Source organism: Diaphorina citri, unplaced genomic scaffold, assembly GCF_000475195.1.
Source record: "Diaphorina citri unplaced genomic scaffold, Diaci psyllid genome assembly version 1.1 scaffold2632, whole genome shotgun sequence".
In the NCBI taxonomy this organism is placed as follows: domain Eukaryota; kingdom Metazoa; phylum Arthropoda; class Insecta; order Hemiptera; family Psyllidae; genus Diaphorina; species Diaphorina citri.
The window spans coordinates 17,712-32,184 of NW_007380049.1; the positions used below are offsets into that span (position 1 = coordinate 17,712).

Here is a 14,473-nt window from a genome sequence, read left to right on the forward strand (position 1 = left end):
GGGATCAGAGTCAGTAGGAGAAGGTTGAATTGGTGGAAGTACAGAGATATACGAGTAGCTTTGTATTTGAATGCCTAATTTAAGTACCTTCCTACTTGGATATTGTATGAAGCTCTAATGCCGGCGTTATTTACAGTCTTGTCGCGTAAACCCATCAGGTCATCAGGAGTAAGTGGTGCCCTGGTGTTTCTATAGGAACAGGGTGATATTTTACCGTCGCGTCGAGCAACAGGGCGGCGAAAAATATCTGAGTAGATGTGTAAAGCAATTTTATGAGGGTGCAATGTTATAGAGGATCCTAAAGGTCTAATGAAAAGGTTGGGTTGAGTGCCTCTAAAACAGAAGAAAATTAAGAAAGGCCTGTAGAATAAAAGGGTGATTGCAGTTAAGCCATTCATAATATGAAAGATGTTTGTTTGAAAAGTTGATCCCTACACAAGTAAGACAAGAGTGTGCAAAAGATAACAGTAGTGGGACTACAAACCAACATTGAACAGTAAAAAAAAAAAATATACAAAATCACAAAATTTTAATGACAAAGGAAGAAGCATTCTGGGGTTCTTCGCTATGAAAGAAAAAGGTCTAGAATGCCTAGATACTCTGGATAGGCTTCTCAAAACTCTCAAATCCTAAACACTCCTATTCTGGCAACCCATATCATGTTCTCCCTACTTCTCCCAAGGTCCTGAAGATTGCTCAAGTAGCACCAGATCAACATGATTCAAAGTCTCATAAAATCTAAATAATCGTCAGATTATTCATGAACTATCAGAATGAAAACATAATAGAATCAAGAGTTATGTGAAAGAGTTCCCTCTCTATAAAGTCATGCATAACTAATTCAGTGAATCGAATCGAAATTTTGCGCACACACAAAGTTCGCTACAAACTTGAAGAATTACCCATTACACTAGTGAGAAAACCGGATTTGAATAAAAAAAAATGAATATGAGAAAGAAAGTGTTAGGAACTTTGACTAAGGTACTTATAGTATTCAAAACCGGTTGCCCGTACCAGTCGGTATTATTTTTTTTTATTGACAAGTTTTTTTTATTTTTTGTTTGAAATTTGAATTCACTTTTACTTTGTACCTATACATATTCAACAATGGGGATACCTGTTGCGTTTGAGATAATCGTTCAAATTTAGTGAGTTTACTTTCGTTTGTTTGGGCTTGGACTAATAATAATGGGTCTGTAAAAATAGCCCATTAAAAATAATCGCACGTGAGCAAACCCATAGATTAGGCGTGGACGAATGGGACTAAAAAAACGAAAGGTTAGTTTTTGGGTTAGTTTTTTCTTCTTCTTCTCCTTCTTTTCTTTCCTTATCATCCAGGAAGCAAAGAGAGAATAGGAGAAAGCCAGGCGTTCCGAGAATGGACCTACCGCTCACAAGGCAGACGCGCTAAATTTTCGTTTAGTAGCAGTCATTTCAAAAATGACGACCCATCTTGTTAGACCATAGATCAAGAGGAAAATTTCCTATTGGTTTTCAAGGAAATGGAAAATAAAGTAAATACCTACCTAGGAGGGGTCAATTGAAAAATTTGTACTGTTTGCCGTGAATAGCCATATGTTGTCAAATGAGTTATCAACAGATGATAAGTTACGCCAATTCATGCAACCAGCATTCAGTAGACAGAGTACCATTTAGTCAACTTGGTCCGAATTTGTGTAACGTACCTCTGAAATGTGGGATAAGGGTTTCATGAGAAAGTGACATAGTTACATTTATAATGTCTGTATAGGGTGGTACTAGCGTTACCTATAGTAAAATAGAATATACCCTGTTTATACTGCCAGAATAAGACTGAAAAGTCCCTTTACTCCCGCAGTCTAAACAAGGTCCTATGTATTTAGTAGGTACAATAATTTTGATTATGTACCTAGGTATATGTAATTGAAGAACGTTTTTTGGAGAAAGGTAATAATTTCCATTAAACTTGGGGTTTTAAAGAAATTCAAGGAATATGTTATGTCGTTTCAATAGATGGGAAATGTGTCACATCCACTACTCTATTAGTGGATGTGACAAATAAAGCGGGTAATATTTTATCATCAGACCGGCAATCTACATTGGCTCACTATTGCGGATTTTAATTTCAGATTGGTATTTTAGGACCTACATGGGGGTAGGTACTAAAATACCTATATATGCGGTAGATAACGTGTAGGTAATGTATTGTACACAGTAGACATGTGTTATATACGGTAGAGATCTCGCCAACTCGGTAAAGAGAAACGACGACCCATCTTGTTAGACCATAGATCAAGAGGAAAATTTCCTATTGGTTTTCAAGGAAATGGAAAATAAATTAAATACCTACCTAGGAGGGGTCAATTGAAAAATTTGTACTGTTTGCCGTGAATAGCCATGTTGTCAAATGAGTTATCAACAGATGATAAGTTACGCCAATTCATGCAACCTGCATTCAGTAGACAGTCAAACATAGTGTTACCATTTAGTCAACTTGGTCCGAATTTGGGTAACGTACCTCTGAAATGTGGGATAAGGGTTTCATGAGAAAGTGACATAGTTACATTTATAATGTCTGTATAGGGTGGTACTAGTAAAATAGAATATTATTATACCCTGCTTATACTACCAGAATGAGACTGAAAAGTCCCTTTACTCCCGCAGTCTAAACAAGGTCTTATGTATTTAGTAGGTACAATAATTTTGATTATGTACGTAGGTATATGTAAATGAAGAACGTTTTTTGGAGAAAGGTAATAATTTCCATTAAACTTGGGGTTTTAAAGAAATTCAAGGAATATGTTATGTCGTTTCAATAGATGGGAAATGTGTCACATCCACTACTCCTTTGGTGGATGTGACAAATAAACCGGGTAATATTTTATCATCAGACCGGCAATCTACATTGGCTCACTATCGCGGATTTTAATTTTAAATTGGTATTTTAGGACCTACATGGGGGTAGGTACTAAAATACATATATGCGGTAGATAACGTGTAGGTAATGTATTGTACACAGTAGACATGTGTTATATACGGTAGAGATCTCGCCAACTCGGTAAAGATTTGAAAAGATTTCAACCAGACGAATTGAGGTTACTCCGGTATGTTATATAGCGATGTTCACACACATACACAGATGATGAAGAATTCATATTCACACAAAGATCTCTAATTACCTGTATAGAATTAAGAAAAAGTTACCTACCTGTATCAGAGTCTATCTTGTGAATACTCTCTTCACATCCTCAGGACGAATCATGTTTACTCTTGAAAGTCTTAAGACGTTTTCTGCTACCCGAATGGGTCTGATCACATACAAGAGGTCCCGGGTTCTGTGCCCGTCTGGATATAAAAAAAATCGGCCGTGTTAAAACGTTTCCTCCTGGTCGAGTGAGTCTCACTGTGATTACACCAGAGACCCGTCAAAATGGAAGTTTCCACTGTGTGCCTGGATTTGTGATGGGTAAATACCCGGGTACTTATTTTTGGGGTAAATACCCTGGGTATTTACCCGGGAAAATACCCAATTTTTATAAATACCCGGGTATTTTCAAGAAGCGCCTCAGTTGAATTGTGCCCAGGAAATTAAAAAAAAAAATCAAGTGACGATGTTTTTTGTTTATTTTTCTTCTTTTTTTTAAATACCCGGGTATTTACCCACCCTGGGGGGTAATAAATACCCGGGTAAATACCCAATTTTTATTTACCCACCCAGTGGGTATTTACCCACGACCCATCACTATGCCTAGGTACACCTGATCATTACATGAAATCCTAGTTTTTAAGAAGATTAGATTTTATGTGTTGAATGTTGGGAAGAAACATTTTGTAATAATGGATTATCCCCGCAGGACAGTAAAACATTGTAAAAGCAAAGTGTCCGGATACATCCAATCTAAAGATTCCAAAGTTTGGTCTCTTAAATTACAGGTTACATTTGTTCATGAACAACTTTCTCTCGGAGGGGGCAAAGGAATGTTATAATTACAAAGCAAAGAAGGTAGGTGTGAAAGTCTGATGGCTAATCTGTATCATATCTGTTACGTAAGAAATAACCAAAGTAAAAAAAAACACCTATTGACGTCAGAGCAGAGCTTGGAAATATAAAACTCTGTGACGTAATGTTAGATACGCGTCGCAAGATGTAACAGCGGTTACTTTGGGTAAGTAGGTCAAGCACTAAACAAGTCATAATAATAATAATGTATGCTGAAGAGGGAATTTCCATTGTGTGTGGGTTTACGAGGAGTACCACCAAGTACCAGAATATTTTTTTAACCCTTTCACCAATAATTAAAAAACGAGCCTCATTACTTCGTTACAGAAAAGAAATCATAGATCATACCAAAATCCTGAAAACAAGTCCCATTCGTTTCATGAGTGAGCTCAAGAGACAGTAGGATTTTTGTTAAAGATAGGTAGGTACCTCCTTGAATTTCTGAGGAAGGAATATTACAAAAGGAGCTACATATGTAAGAGAGGAAGACTATCTAATTCGAAACAGCTGTTCTAGTCTGACTCTGAAAGTGTCTAAACTTCAGCTGACATTGACGCTAATTTACTAGCGAAATTTACACGCCTGAATAACACTCGATATAAAATGGATAAAAGTGGTTAAATGGATGAAAAAAAAAATGTCTAATGGGTTTTAAAAAAAATGGTAATATTTAAAAAAATACACCTGATGTAAAAGCTCACATTCCGGGGTGTTGTCTGTTATACATAATGTACATACTCGTAAATCTCTACACATGTGATGGAGTAGATGGAGAGTGCCTGGCCAAGAGTGAAAGTAAAAGTATCTGTCCAGATAGTACGTCATAATGTTAATCTTCAGGGAAAATTTAATGATGGTAGTCAGTATATCGGTGAGCACGATGTACATATTGTGTATTGTACTTGGTTACAGGTATTCAGATCAATATTGAAACCCTGTGGAAATAAATGTAAAGGTAACCTCTTGTCGGCATTACTTGGGTATTTCAATGCACATTATATTAGGAACATTTTACATCCTGAACTCGGGAAGGTGTTCGGCTGGGATTGAACCCGCGCCTTCTAGTTTACCCAGCGAGCACTTTGACCACTACGCTACCAAGAAAACTTTTCTAATCCTCTGACCGATATGATTATTAATTATTTGATCAATTTACGTTAGGTAGGTCGGTAGGTAACAAAAGTGAGTTGTCTAAAGGTGTAGTGTCCACAAATAGTCGATCGATGTTGAGTAAACCGTCCACACTACCTCGATAACATGGATGTGAGGACACACCTTAATCGCATAATAAATCTCTGAAATGCCCAAGCACTCTCAATGGTGCTGAAGAGGCAACAGGAGAAGAGCATGAAAGTTTTCATCTCGACTTAATTTCGTATTAATAAGAAATATGTGCTAGATATTACTAATTGTATCAGTAGTTAGGTGCCTAGTGAACATTACACCAGTTATTTCTTTCCAACTGAACCAGAAATTGTGTCTAGACTTACGGTAGTACAGTGGGGTGCAATAGTCTTACATACTAGACTCCGCACACAGGAATTTCGTCAGAAAAGACCCTCATTTCAATGTAATGTACGCTAGTATGGTACCCATTGAATCTTTCGGGTTCGAAACCCATGTTTGACTAAAAACGCAAAGGTCTGTGCAAATATCGGCAACTTTTATTATGCTTTTTCAGTCCATAAGGTACCTACCGATAAATAATAAATACCTAGTTAAAATACATTATTATTTCGGTGACAGTCCCATGAACTCTTTGCAATTATTCTGTATCGATGGATCTCACATTCTTATGAACGCCTGATATTTTATGAAAGTATGCAATGTGCTCAGCTAGTTTTAAACCAGATGTAAAATCGTCTTGAGTTGAAATTAGGAACTCACTTTATTCGCTCAAAATAAGCTTCTTAGATAGTGGTTTAACATACAGTTAATATTTATCGACTGAATTTTGTAAGAAATAAAGAAGGTATATAGGTATCATTAAAAAAGATGTGAAATATTAGCATTCCAAATTATCTGTTCTGTTTCCAGGATGTCACCTGTGATGCTCCCCTGCTCGACACATCTGCCTCCGCTTTACCTCTAGAACACAGGGCCGTGTACGGGGCCCCGCCCCCCATCTCCGGCCCCAGTTCCAACTATGGGCCCCCTCATCCTTCAGGCGGTGGGGGCGGTGGCCCACCCCCGGGCCCTGATGATCCTTGGCCCCTGGCGTCGCCGGATCAGCCTCAGATTAAACATTTGCAAGTCCAGTGTGAGAAGACCCACATGCGAGTCAACATTGAGTTTGACAGGCCGTTCTACGGAATGATCTTCTCGAAGGGTAAGTCCTGTGAGGCCCAAGAGGGTTGACAGTCAGTAGGTGGGGTAGAACGCCAGCAAGACATGAAGTATTAGAAGCTACAAGTAAATAAAATAAGTTATAGCGAAGGAATCACATCAAAATCCTGAAAAACGAGCCTCATTACTTCGTTATAGAAAAGGAATCATAGATCATACCAAAATCCTGAAAACAAGTCCCATTCGTTTCATGAGTGAGCTCAAGAGACAGTAGGATTTTTGTTAAAGATAGGTAGGTAGATACCTCCTTGAATTTCTGAGGAAGGAATATTACAAAAGGAGCTACATATGTAAGAGAGGAGGACTATCTAATTCGAAACAGCTGTTCTAGTCTGACTCTGAAAGTGTCTAAACTTCAGCTGACATTGACGCTAATTTACTAGCGAAATTTACACGCCTGAATAACACTCGATACAAAATGGATAAAAGTGGTTAAATAGATGAAAAAAAATGTCTAAATAATGGTAAAAATGGTAATATTTAAAAAATACACCTGATGTAAAAGCTCACATTCCGGGGTGTTGTCTGTTATACATATGTACATACTCGTAAATCTCTACACATGTGATGGAGTAGATGGAGAGTGCCTGGCCAAGAGTGAAAGTAAAAGTATCTGTCCAGATACTGAAAAACGAGCCTCATTACTTCGTTATAGAAAAGGAATCATAGATCATACCAAAATCCTGAAAACAAGTCCCATTCGTTTCATGAGTGAGCTCAAGAGACAGTAGGATTTTTGTTAAAGATAGGTAGGTAGATACCTCCTTGAATTTCTGAGGAAGGAATATTACAAAAGGAGCTACATATGTAAGAGAGGAGGACTATCTAATTCGAAACAGCTGTTCTAGTCTGACTCTGAAAGTGTCTAAACTTCAGCTGACATTGACGCTAATTTACTAGCGAAATTTACACGCCTGAATAACACTCGATACAAAATGGATAAAAGTGGTTAAATAGATGAAAAAAAATGTCTAAATAATGGTAAAAATGGTAATATTTAAAAAATACACCTGATGTAAAAGCTCACATTCCGGGGTGTTGTCTGTTATACATATGTACATACTCGTAAATCTCTACACATGTGATGGAGTAGATGGAGAGTGCCTGGCCAAGAGTGAAAGTAAAAGTATCTGTCCAGATATGTAAAACACATGATCGTATTAGAGCTAATAGGTTTAATGTGGATCGGAATGTGTGTTATGAGATGGTGAGCTTTCACATGGAACTATTTGTTAATGTCATCAACGGGGTAGGTAAACTTGTAGGTAACAGGTAGTAACTTCCTGGATGAAAGGAATTTGATGATTGGTGGAATGACGAGGTAAGAATTTACTGGCAAGTAGGTATAGGTACCTCATAAAGAGAAGGAGATCTACTCAGCACAGAACTCATGAGTTAATGAAAGGGTGCAATATTGAACTGTTAGGAAAAAGGGACTACATGTCCTACTTTACAGCCTAACTAAAGCACTACCCACAGATAGGTAGATACTACGAATATTATGATTTAAATGAAACAAGTAGTCAAAGCCGTAATAGTCGTAGATTTGTATCTATTGAACAAGCAAGTCATACGTACCTGGTGAAAACTTCTCACTGTAGGTAAAACAATGGTATCTAGGAATATACCTTATCTAGGAATAAACGGGCCTAAAAATCCTTTCTATTCCGAATCTTGATTTATTTCTATCCTCTCATAAACGTCGGCGATTCATCAAGAATTAATTAAGCCGAGATTTATGAATAAGAGAATAAGTTTGATGAATGATTTCTCACAATTAGCGTGTGTGTATTTTTGTGTAGTACTTTGGAATAAATTAGTTGCTTAGTTGATAGCATCACGCAGATACAACACGAATACATCTGTTAACTTCAAATGAAATCATATTCGGTAGTAGGTAGGTACTTATTATTATAAACCTAGATCCTATTCTAACACAAGTATATGAGAATTGGACAATGAAGTCCAAGGTATGATAACTTTACTTCCGAATCTTCTTCTTTAGTCTTTAGAGATTAGCTGAATTTTTAAGGCACAAACAACAAACACCACATCATTAGATAGGTAGGTAGTTAATAAAAACAGTGAATTCTAGAGGTGCTAAGAATGCACTCAGAAAGAGGTATTCTTAAATGTAAACATTTACAGATAACTCTCTTATGAAGATAACAAAAATAAATATTTATACGTGTCCAAGAAGGTAGATACTAATAATAATACTTGTTATAGGTATTAAGTATACTTACCTAGTTATGTGTAGTTTAAATCAGAAGAGAAAGCTCGTCTTGGAAAGTTATACAAGCAAAGGCTGCCCTTGTTAAGTTTATCATACTCGTACTTGGCATTGGCAAGCATGTTGATCATCACGTTACCAACAGAATATTCCAATTCCAATATGTACCTCGATAGGTCCAAAGTTCATAATATTACTAGGTATTTCTAACATCACGCTCATCTTGTGTTTATGTTTGGTTTGTATGTTTTCAGGATACTACAGCGACTCCCATTGTGTTCATTTGAAGCCAGGCACAGGTCATCTGAGCGCTACATTTGAGATCTTCCTCAACAGTTGTGGCATGTCTTCCTCTGCTAATCATGCTGTCGGCGGTGTCACCACACCCAGTGGTAGTTATGTAGAGAATACCATCATTATCCAGTATGATCCCTATGTTCAGGAGGTATGGGATCAGGCCAGGAAGTTACGTTGCACCTGGTATGACTTCTATGAGAAAGCAGTTACATTTCGGCCCTTCCAAGTGGACATGCTCCACGCAGTTACCGCTAACTTCCTCGGAGATAATCTACAATGCTGGATGCAAATCCAAGTTGGAAAAGGACCTTGGGCCTCCGAAGTGTCCGGTATTGTGAAGATTGGACAGACAATGACCATGGTACTCGCTATCAAGGATGATGAAAACAAATTCGATATGCTCGTCAGAAACTGTGTGGCTCATGATGGCAAGAGAGCTCCTATCCAACTTGTTGATCAACATGGTTGTGTCGTCAGACCTAAGATCATGTCCAAGTTCCAGAAGATCAAGAACTTTGGACCCTCTGCATCCGTCGTGTCCTTTGCATACTTCCAGGCCTTCAAGTTCCCAGATTCCATGAATGTTCACTTCCAATGTGTTATTCAAGTGTGTCGTTACAATTGTCCAGAACCTCGATGTGGTGGAGACTACGGTGCTCCTCAACTAGGAGGAGGTTTCGGTAGTGGGGAATATGGTCCTCCTCCTCCACCTCCCCATGTCAATTCTATCGGATCCGAGTATGGCGTCCCTGACTTTGGAGGCCCTGGCTACCCAGAGATTAATCCAAGACATCCTTCTGGTCCTGCTGGTGCCTACTCTGAACAGAAACCTGAAGTCGTTCCTGCCCCCGCAGCATCTGTCTCCAACTCACCAAACCCTTCATCCCCCGCACCACAGAAATCTTCCCCTAGCAGCATCTCTGATAATGAGGTTCATATGCCACCACCCCCTCTCCCTGGCCATGGCGCTACCTACCAAACAGTCAAGAGGAAAGGAACTGTATCTGAAGAGGGAGGAGACCTTGTTACACTGGGAGGAAGACCCAGATCTGTAGAAATATTCCCAGATGAGCTAAGAGGAGCCCGAAGGAGGAGAGATACTATTCTCCATGTATATAAGAGAGAAGCTCAAGAAATGACTGATGTAAACACAAGTAGAACAATCCAAGTAGTCGCACCTGGGGATGTGAACTTTGCTCTCAACGCAGGAGCTACCAGTAATGAGACAGTGGTTGTATCACAGAAGAGTATAGACTCTGAACACATCTGTATTAGCTTGCCTAGCTTTGTTGCTGGTCTTGCTATGTTACTCGCTGTGTTGGTAGTTGCGTGCTTGGTGGCCGCCTTCTTATTCGTACGAGTCAGATCTCTAGATGCCAAGGGCATGCCCACAACATACATGCACGGAGGATTTGATCCAGCTGAATTCGTCAAAGTCACTAGTTAGTCAATGAGACTGCTTCATAAATAATGAAATAGTTTGAATGCCATGATAAAATGATTACCAACAATCGATAAACAACGACAACTATTACGAACGAGATGCATGTTAGGGGTCATTTTATATTCTCCAAGACACAAACTTGTAACTTGTAAGCTTCAGAGCCACACTTTAAAGACTGAACAGAAAAATCTGTTGGTCCAATGCTAGAGACCTATACCAGAAGCAACTAGTTCTGTGTCAAGTCAGGGAGAACATGGACTGACCCTAGTGCTAAATTCACTGACAAGACAATTAGCACTGCCATAAAATAATTTGTCTCGTCTTGTCAGTGATTTTTCATTACAAAAAGTACCTATACAGTACTGTTCTAAATATTTAGGTCTGCCATAAAATGTAAATAATTACTAAGCATGCTTAAATATCTATCTCAAAATGTATCTGAATCTCGTTTCTACCCCACTCCTCAGCTTATCAACAAATGAGTTTAGAAGACTGAAAACAAATGAAACATGTAACACGCGAAAAATCTCTCAATGAAAACGAGTTTTTTATAAAAATGGAACTCAAGTGAAAAGTTTGTTTGTCTGATAGGGGTTTACTGTCATTGTATAACTACTACCTACTAAAAAAATAATAATAATAATAATAATGACACAAAACAATGTCAAAAAAATCTGTAAAGGGAAGGGCCAAAAATATTTCTACCACTCCAGGATTTAATCTATTTTATTCACAAATATAAATTTTCTTGAGTTTAGAAATTAACTAGGACTTTTTAAAAGCTTTATAGTTCTAACTTTAAATAATGTTACCAAAAATTCACAAAACAACTTTTTTACATTAATTTTCAACTAACTACCTACCTGTTTGTATGTAAAAATAATATCTCCTTCACTGCCTTTTCTTATGTACATAATCCTTACATTAATTTTCAACTAACTACCTACCTGTTTGTATGTAAAAATAATATCTCCTTCACTGCCTTTTCTTATGTACATAATCCTTAATATTTATTTTAGATATTATTTATTTATTGACTGATCACATGTCCGATGACAAGAGGTCGTTGCATTTCAGTATGAGATATACTCGTATGTATTGTTAAGTGTATTTAATATTTTTAAAATCAGGAGCTACTTTGGAAATAAGATATCACAGTATTCACAGTTATTATAGGACGAATTTCAGACGAGTCTCAAAGCCTTAGACTCCTAAAAACAATATCTAGGAACTTGGGCTTGAGAACAAATCAAACAGAATAAAATTTCACACATGAAAGAAAGTTGTCAGAAGACACTAATACTTTATGAGTTACAAGATAAACATTAGCACTCAGGAAATAAAACCAAAGGAAATACACACTAAAAATTTCTCTTCGTAACAAATTAATAGCTGGTAATAATCAGTAATCAGATATTTTTTATGTTTGTTTTTATGGCGAAATATACAATAATAATAAAACTCATGTGTTTGTTCGGTTAAAATGAATGTGCAAGTCACTATGATTCTGTCACGATCTAATCCGACGTATGGAAATAGACTGAAAACAAATGAAACATGTAACACGCAAAAAATCTCTCAATGAAAACGAGTTTTTATAAAAATGGAACTCAAGTGAAAAGTTTGTTTGTTTGATAGGGGTTTACTGTCATTGTATAACTACTACCTACTAAAAAAAATAATAATAATAAAGATAATGACACAAAACGATGTCAAAAAAATCTGTAAAGGGAAGGGCCAAAAATATTTCTACCACTCCAGGATTTAATCTATTTTATTCACAAATATAAATTTTCTTCTTTTTCTTCGCCTTTTCCCGGGTACAGACGGGGCGGCGTTTTTCGTCAGCCTCTCAATCAGCCCTATCTAAAGTGATTGCTTTGGGCTGACATTTGGTTCTGGCTACAAAATTTATGAGTGGATGCCCTTCGCACTCAACCTTTGCTATTTCTTGAGCAAAGGGAAATTCAGGCAGACTCACAAAAATAAATAGGTAAAAAATAATAATAAAATCCTTGCCCTAACTATGTATTTAGGGGTAGTGATTGAGAGTCCAAGTGTTGTACTTACAGTTCAGCGGCGGCGGCTAGTTGTAATACATCTCCTGGGTTTGTGTAGAACAAGAAGAAGAAGAGATCTTCTTTAAACCGGCCTAGCTTGAGTGGGGCCAATGTATCCCTGAAACACAATGGAAAACATTAGACTGAGGGGAAAAAGAAGAGGGGAGGAAAAAACAAAGGAAAAAAAAGTTGGTACAAACTCTCATTTATCTTTCTCCAATCCTATTCTCCCTTTGCTTTCGGGACGATAATACATCAGTTATTACAGTTCCCTCTATCAACAAGCTGGGCGCGTCCCTCCGGGAATTTTTTAGCCCATAGTTTATTTGATCATGATTAGAGAAAATCAGTACCTATGTACCTACCTAATTTGTTTAATATTCAGTTTATTATTATTATTCTTGATTTGATTTTTTGATTTTACTTTCATGTAATGATTTTAAAATCAAGATTAGAGCCCGTTCTCCCTTTATTCCCAATATAATGCTTAAGTCACCCATCCATTTATTGGCCTTCCTCGGCATAGCTTAACATAGGTGACGCTAAAACCGGTCTTGAATGATTCACTGAAGTGTTATCTGAAACTTTCTTGCTTTGAGTTCATAGGTCGTCGCGACAAATTTGTGTGAGAAAATGTGAAAAAAATCCCCCAAAACCAGTTTTTTTTTTTTTTTATGGTTTTCTGGACAAAATTTGCACCACCATTTTCGTGATCCTGGTAAAAAGACCTTTAATTTGATATATAGGTCGACCAGGTTACAAAGCAGTAGGAAATGGTCACTCAACTGGAATTACACCTTTTAGGGCCCCGTTCTACACCCTCTAACCTTCATTGATCAACTTCCTTTAAAGATAAACTTTTAAAATTCAGGGTATGAGATAGGTACAGTGCCAAAAAAAAAAAGAATGAAAGATGTACCTATACCTATACCTACCTACATTCCACGATTTTAGGGATCCCGCGGTCTCCCGCATGCGTAGGGGGCTGCGGGGGTGAGGGAGTGGGTACCAGAACTCTCTACGTTTTTGTGATCCTGGTAAAAAGACCTTTAATTTGATATATTACAGGTCGACCAGGGGACAGACAGACACCGAAGTGAATACAATAGTCCGTCCCTTATACCTTTTTATTACTATTGTAATAATAAAGGAAAGACGGACTAAAAACCTCTGAAAAAATGTCTAGGTCAGCGATTTCTAACGGCCACATGTGGCCCACCAGACCATTCTTATGGCCAGTGAAGCTTTTTGGGTGGGCCCCATTGGGCTTTATTTTTGCATACGTTTTTCAATATTGCTGCCAGAACTCTCAATCCGGACAGCTCCTACCCTATCATACCGTGTCAATACCTACCTAGGACAGCTGTGAAATATGAAATGGCACAGCTGTAAAATAGGCTTCACTTCATCATCTTCTTCATCCCTCCATCCACTACCAGCCCTATCTAAAGTGATTGCTTTGGGCTGACATTTGGTTCTGGCTACAAATTTTATGAGTGGATGCCCTTCGCACTCAACCTTTGCTATTTCTTAAGCAAAGGGAAATTCAGGCAGACTCACAAAAATAAATAGGTAAATAATAATAATAAAATCCTTGCCCTAACTATGTATTTAGGGGTAGTGATTGAGAGTCCAAGTGCTTACAGTTCAGCGGCGGCGGCTAGTTGTAATACATCTCCTGGGTTTGTGTAGAACAAGAAGAAGAACAGATCTTCTTTAAACCGGCCTAGCTTGAGTGGGGCCAATGTATCCCTGAAACACAATGGAAAACATTAGACTGAGGGGAAAAAGAAGAGGGGAGGAAAAAACAAAAAAAAGTTGGTACAATTCTCCCTTTGCTTTCGGGACGATAATACCTCAGTTATTACAGTTTCCTCTATCAACAAGCTGGGCGCGTCCCTCCGGGAATTTTTTAGCCCGTAGTTTATTTGATCATGATTAGAGAAAATCAGTACCTATTACCTACCTAATTTGTTTAATATTCAGTTTATTATTATTATTCTTGATTTGATTTTTTGATTTTACTTTCATAATTATAATGATTTAAAATCAAGATTAGAGCCCGTTCTCCCTTTATTCCCAATATAATGTTTAAGTCACCCATCCATTTATTG

At 37.6% G+C, this 14,473-nt stretch overlaps 1 protein-coding gene across 1 annotated transcript; it reads left to right on the forward strand.

The window, feature by feature from the left end:
- Window positions 1-5,983: 5,983 nt before the first annotated feature.
- LOC103519264 lies at window positions 5,984-10,776 on the forward strand (the record flags this gene model as incomplete). Its single annotated transcript, XM_008484350.2, has 2 exons — window positions 5,984-6,308; window positions 8,813-10,776. Coding segments are annotated over 2 exons (1,815 nt in total), but the record flags the coding sequence as incomplete, so codon positions are not given.
- Window positions 10,777-14,473: the final 3,697 nt, after the last annotated feature.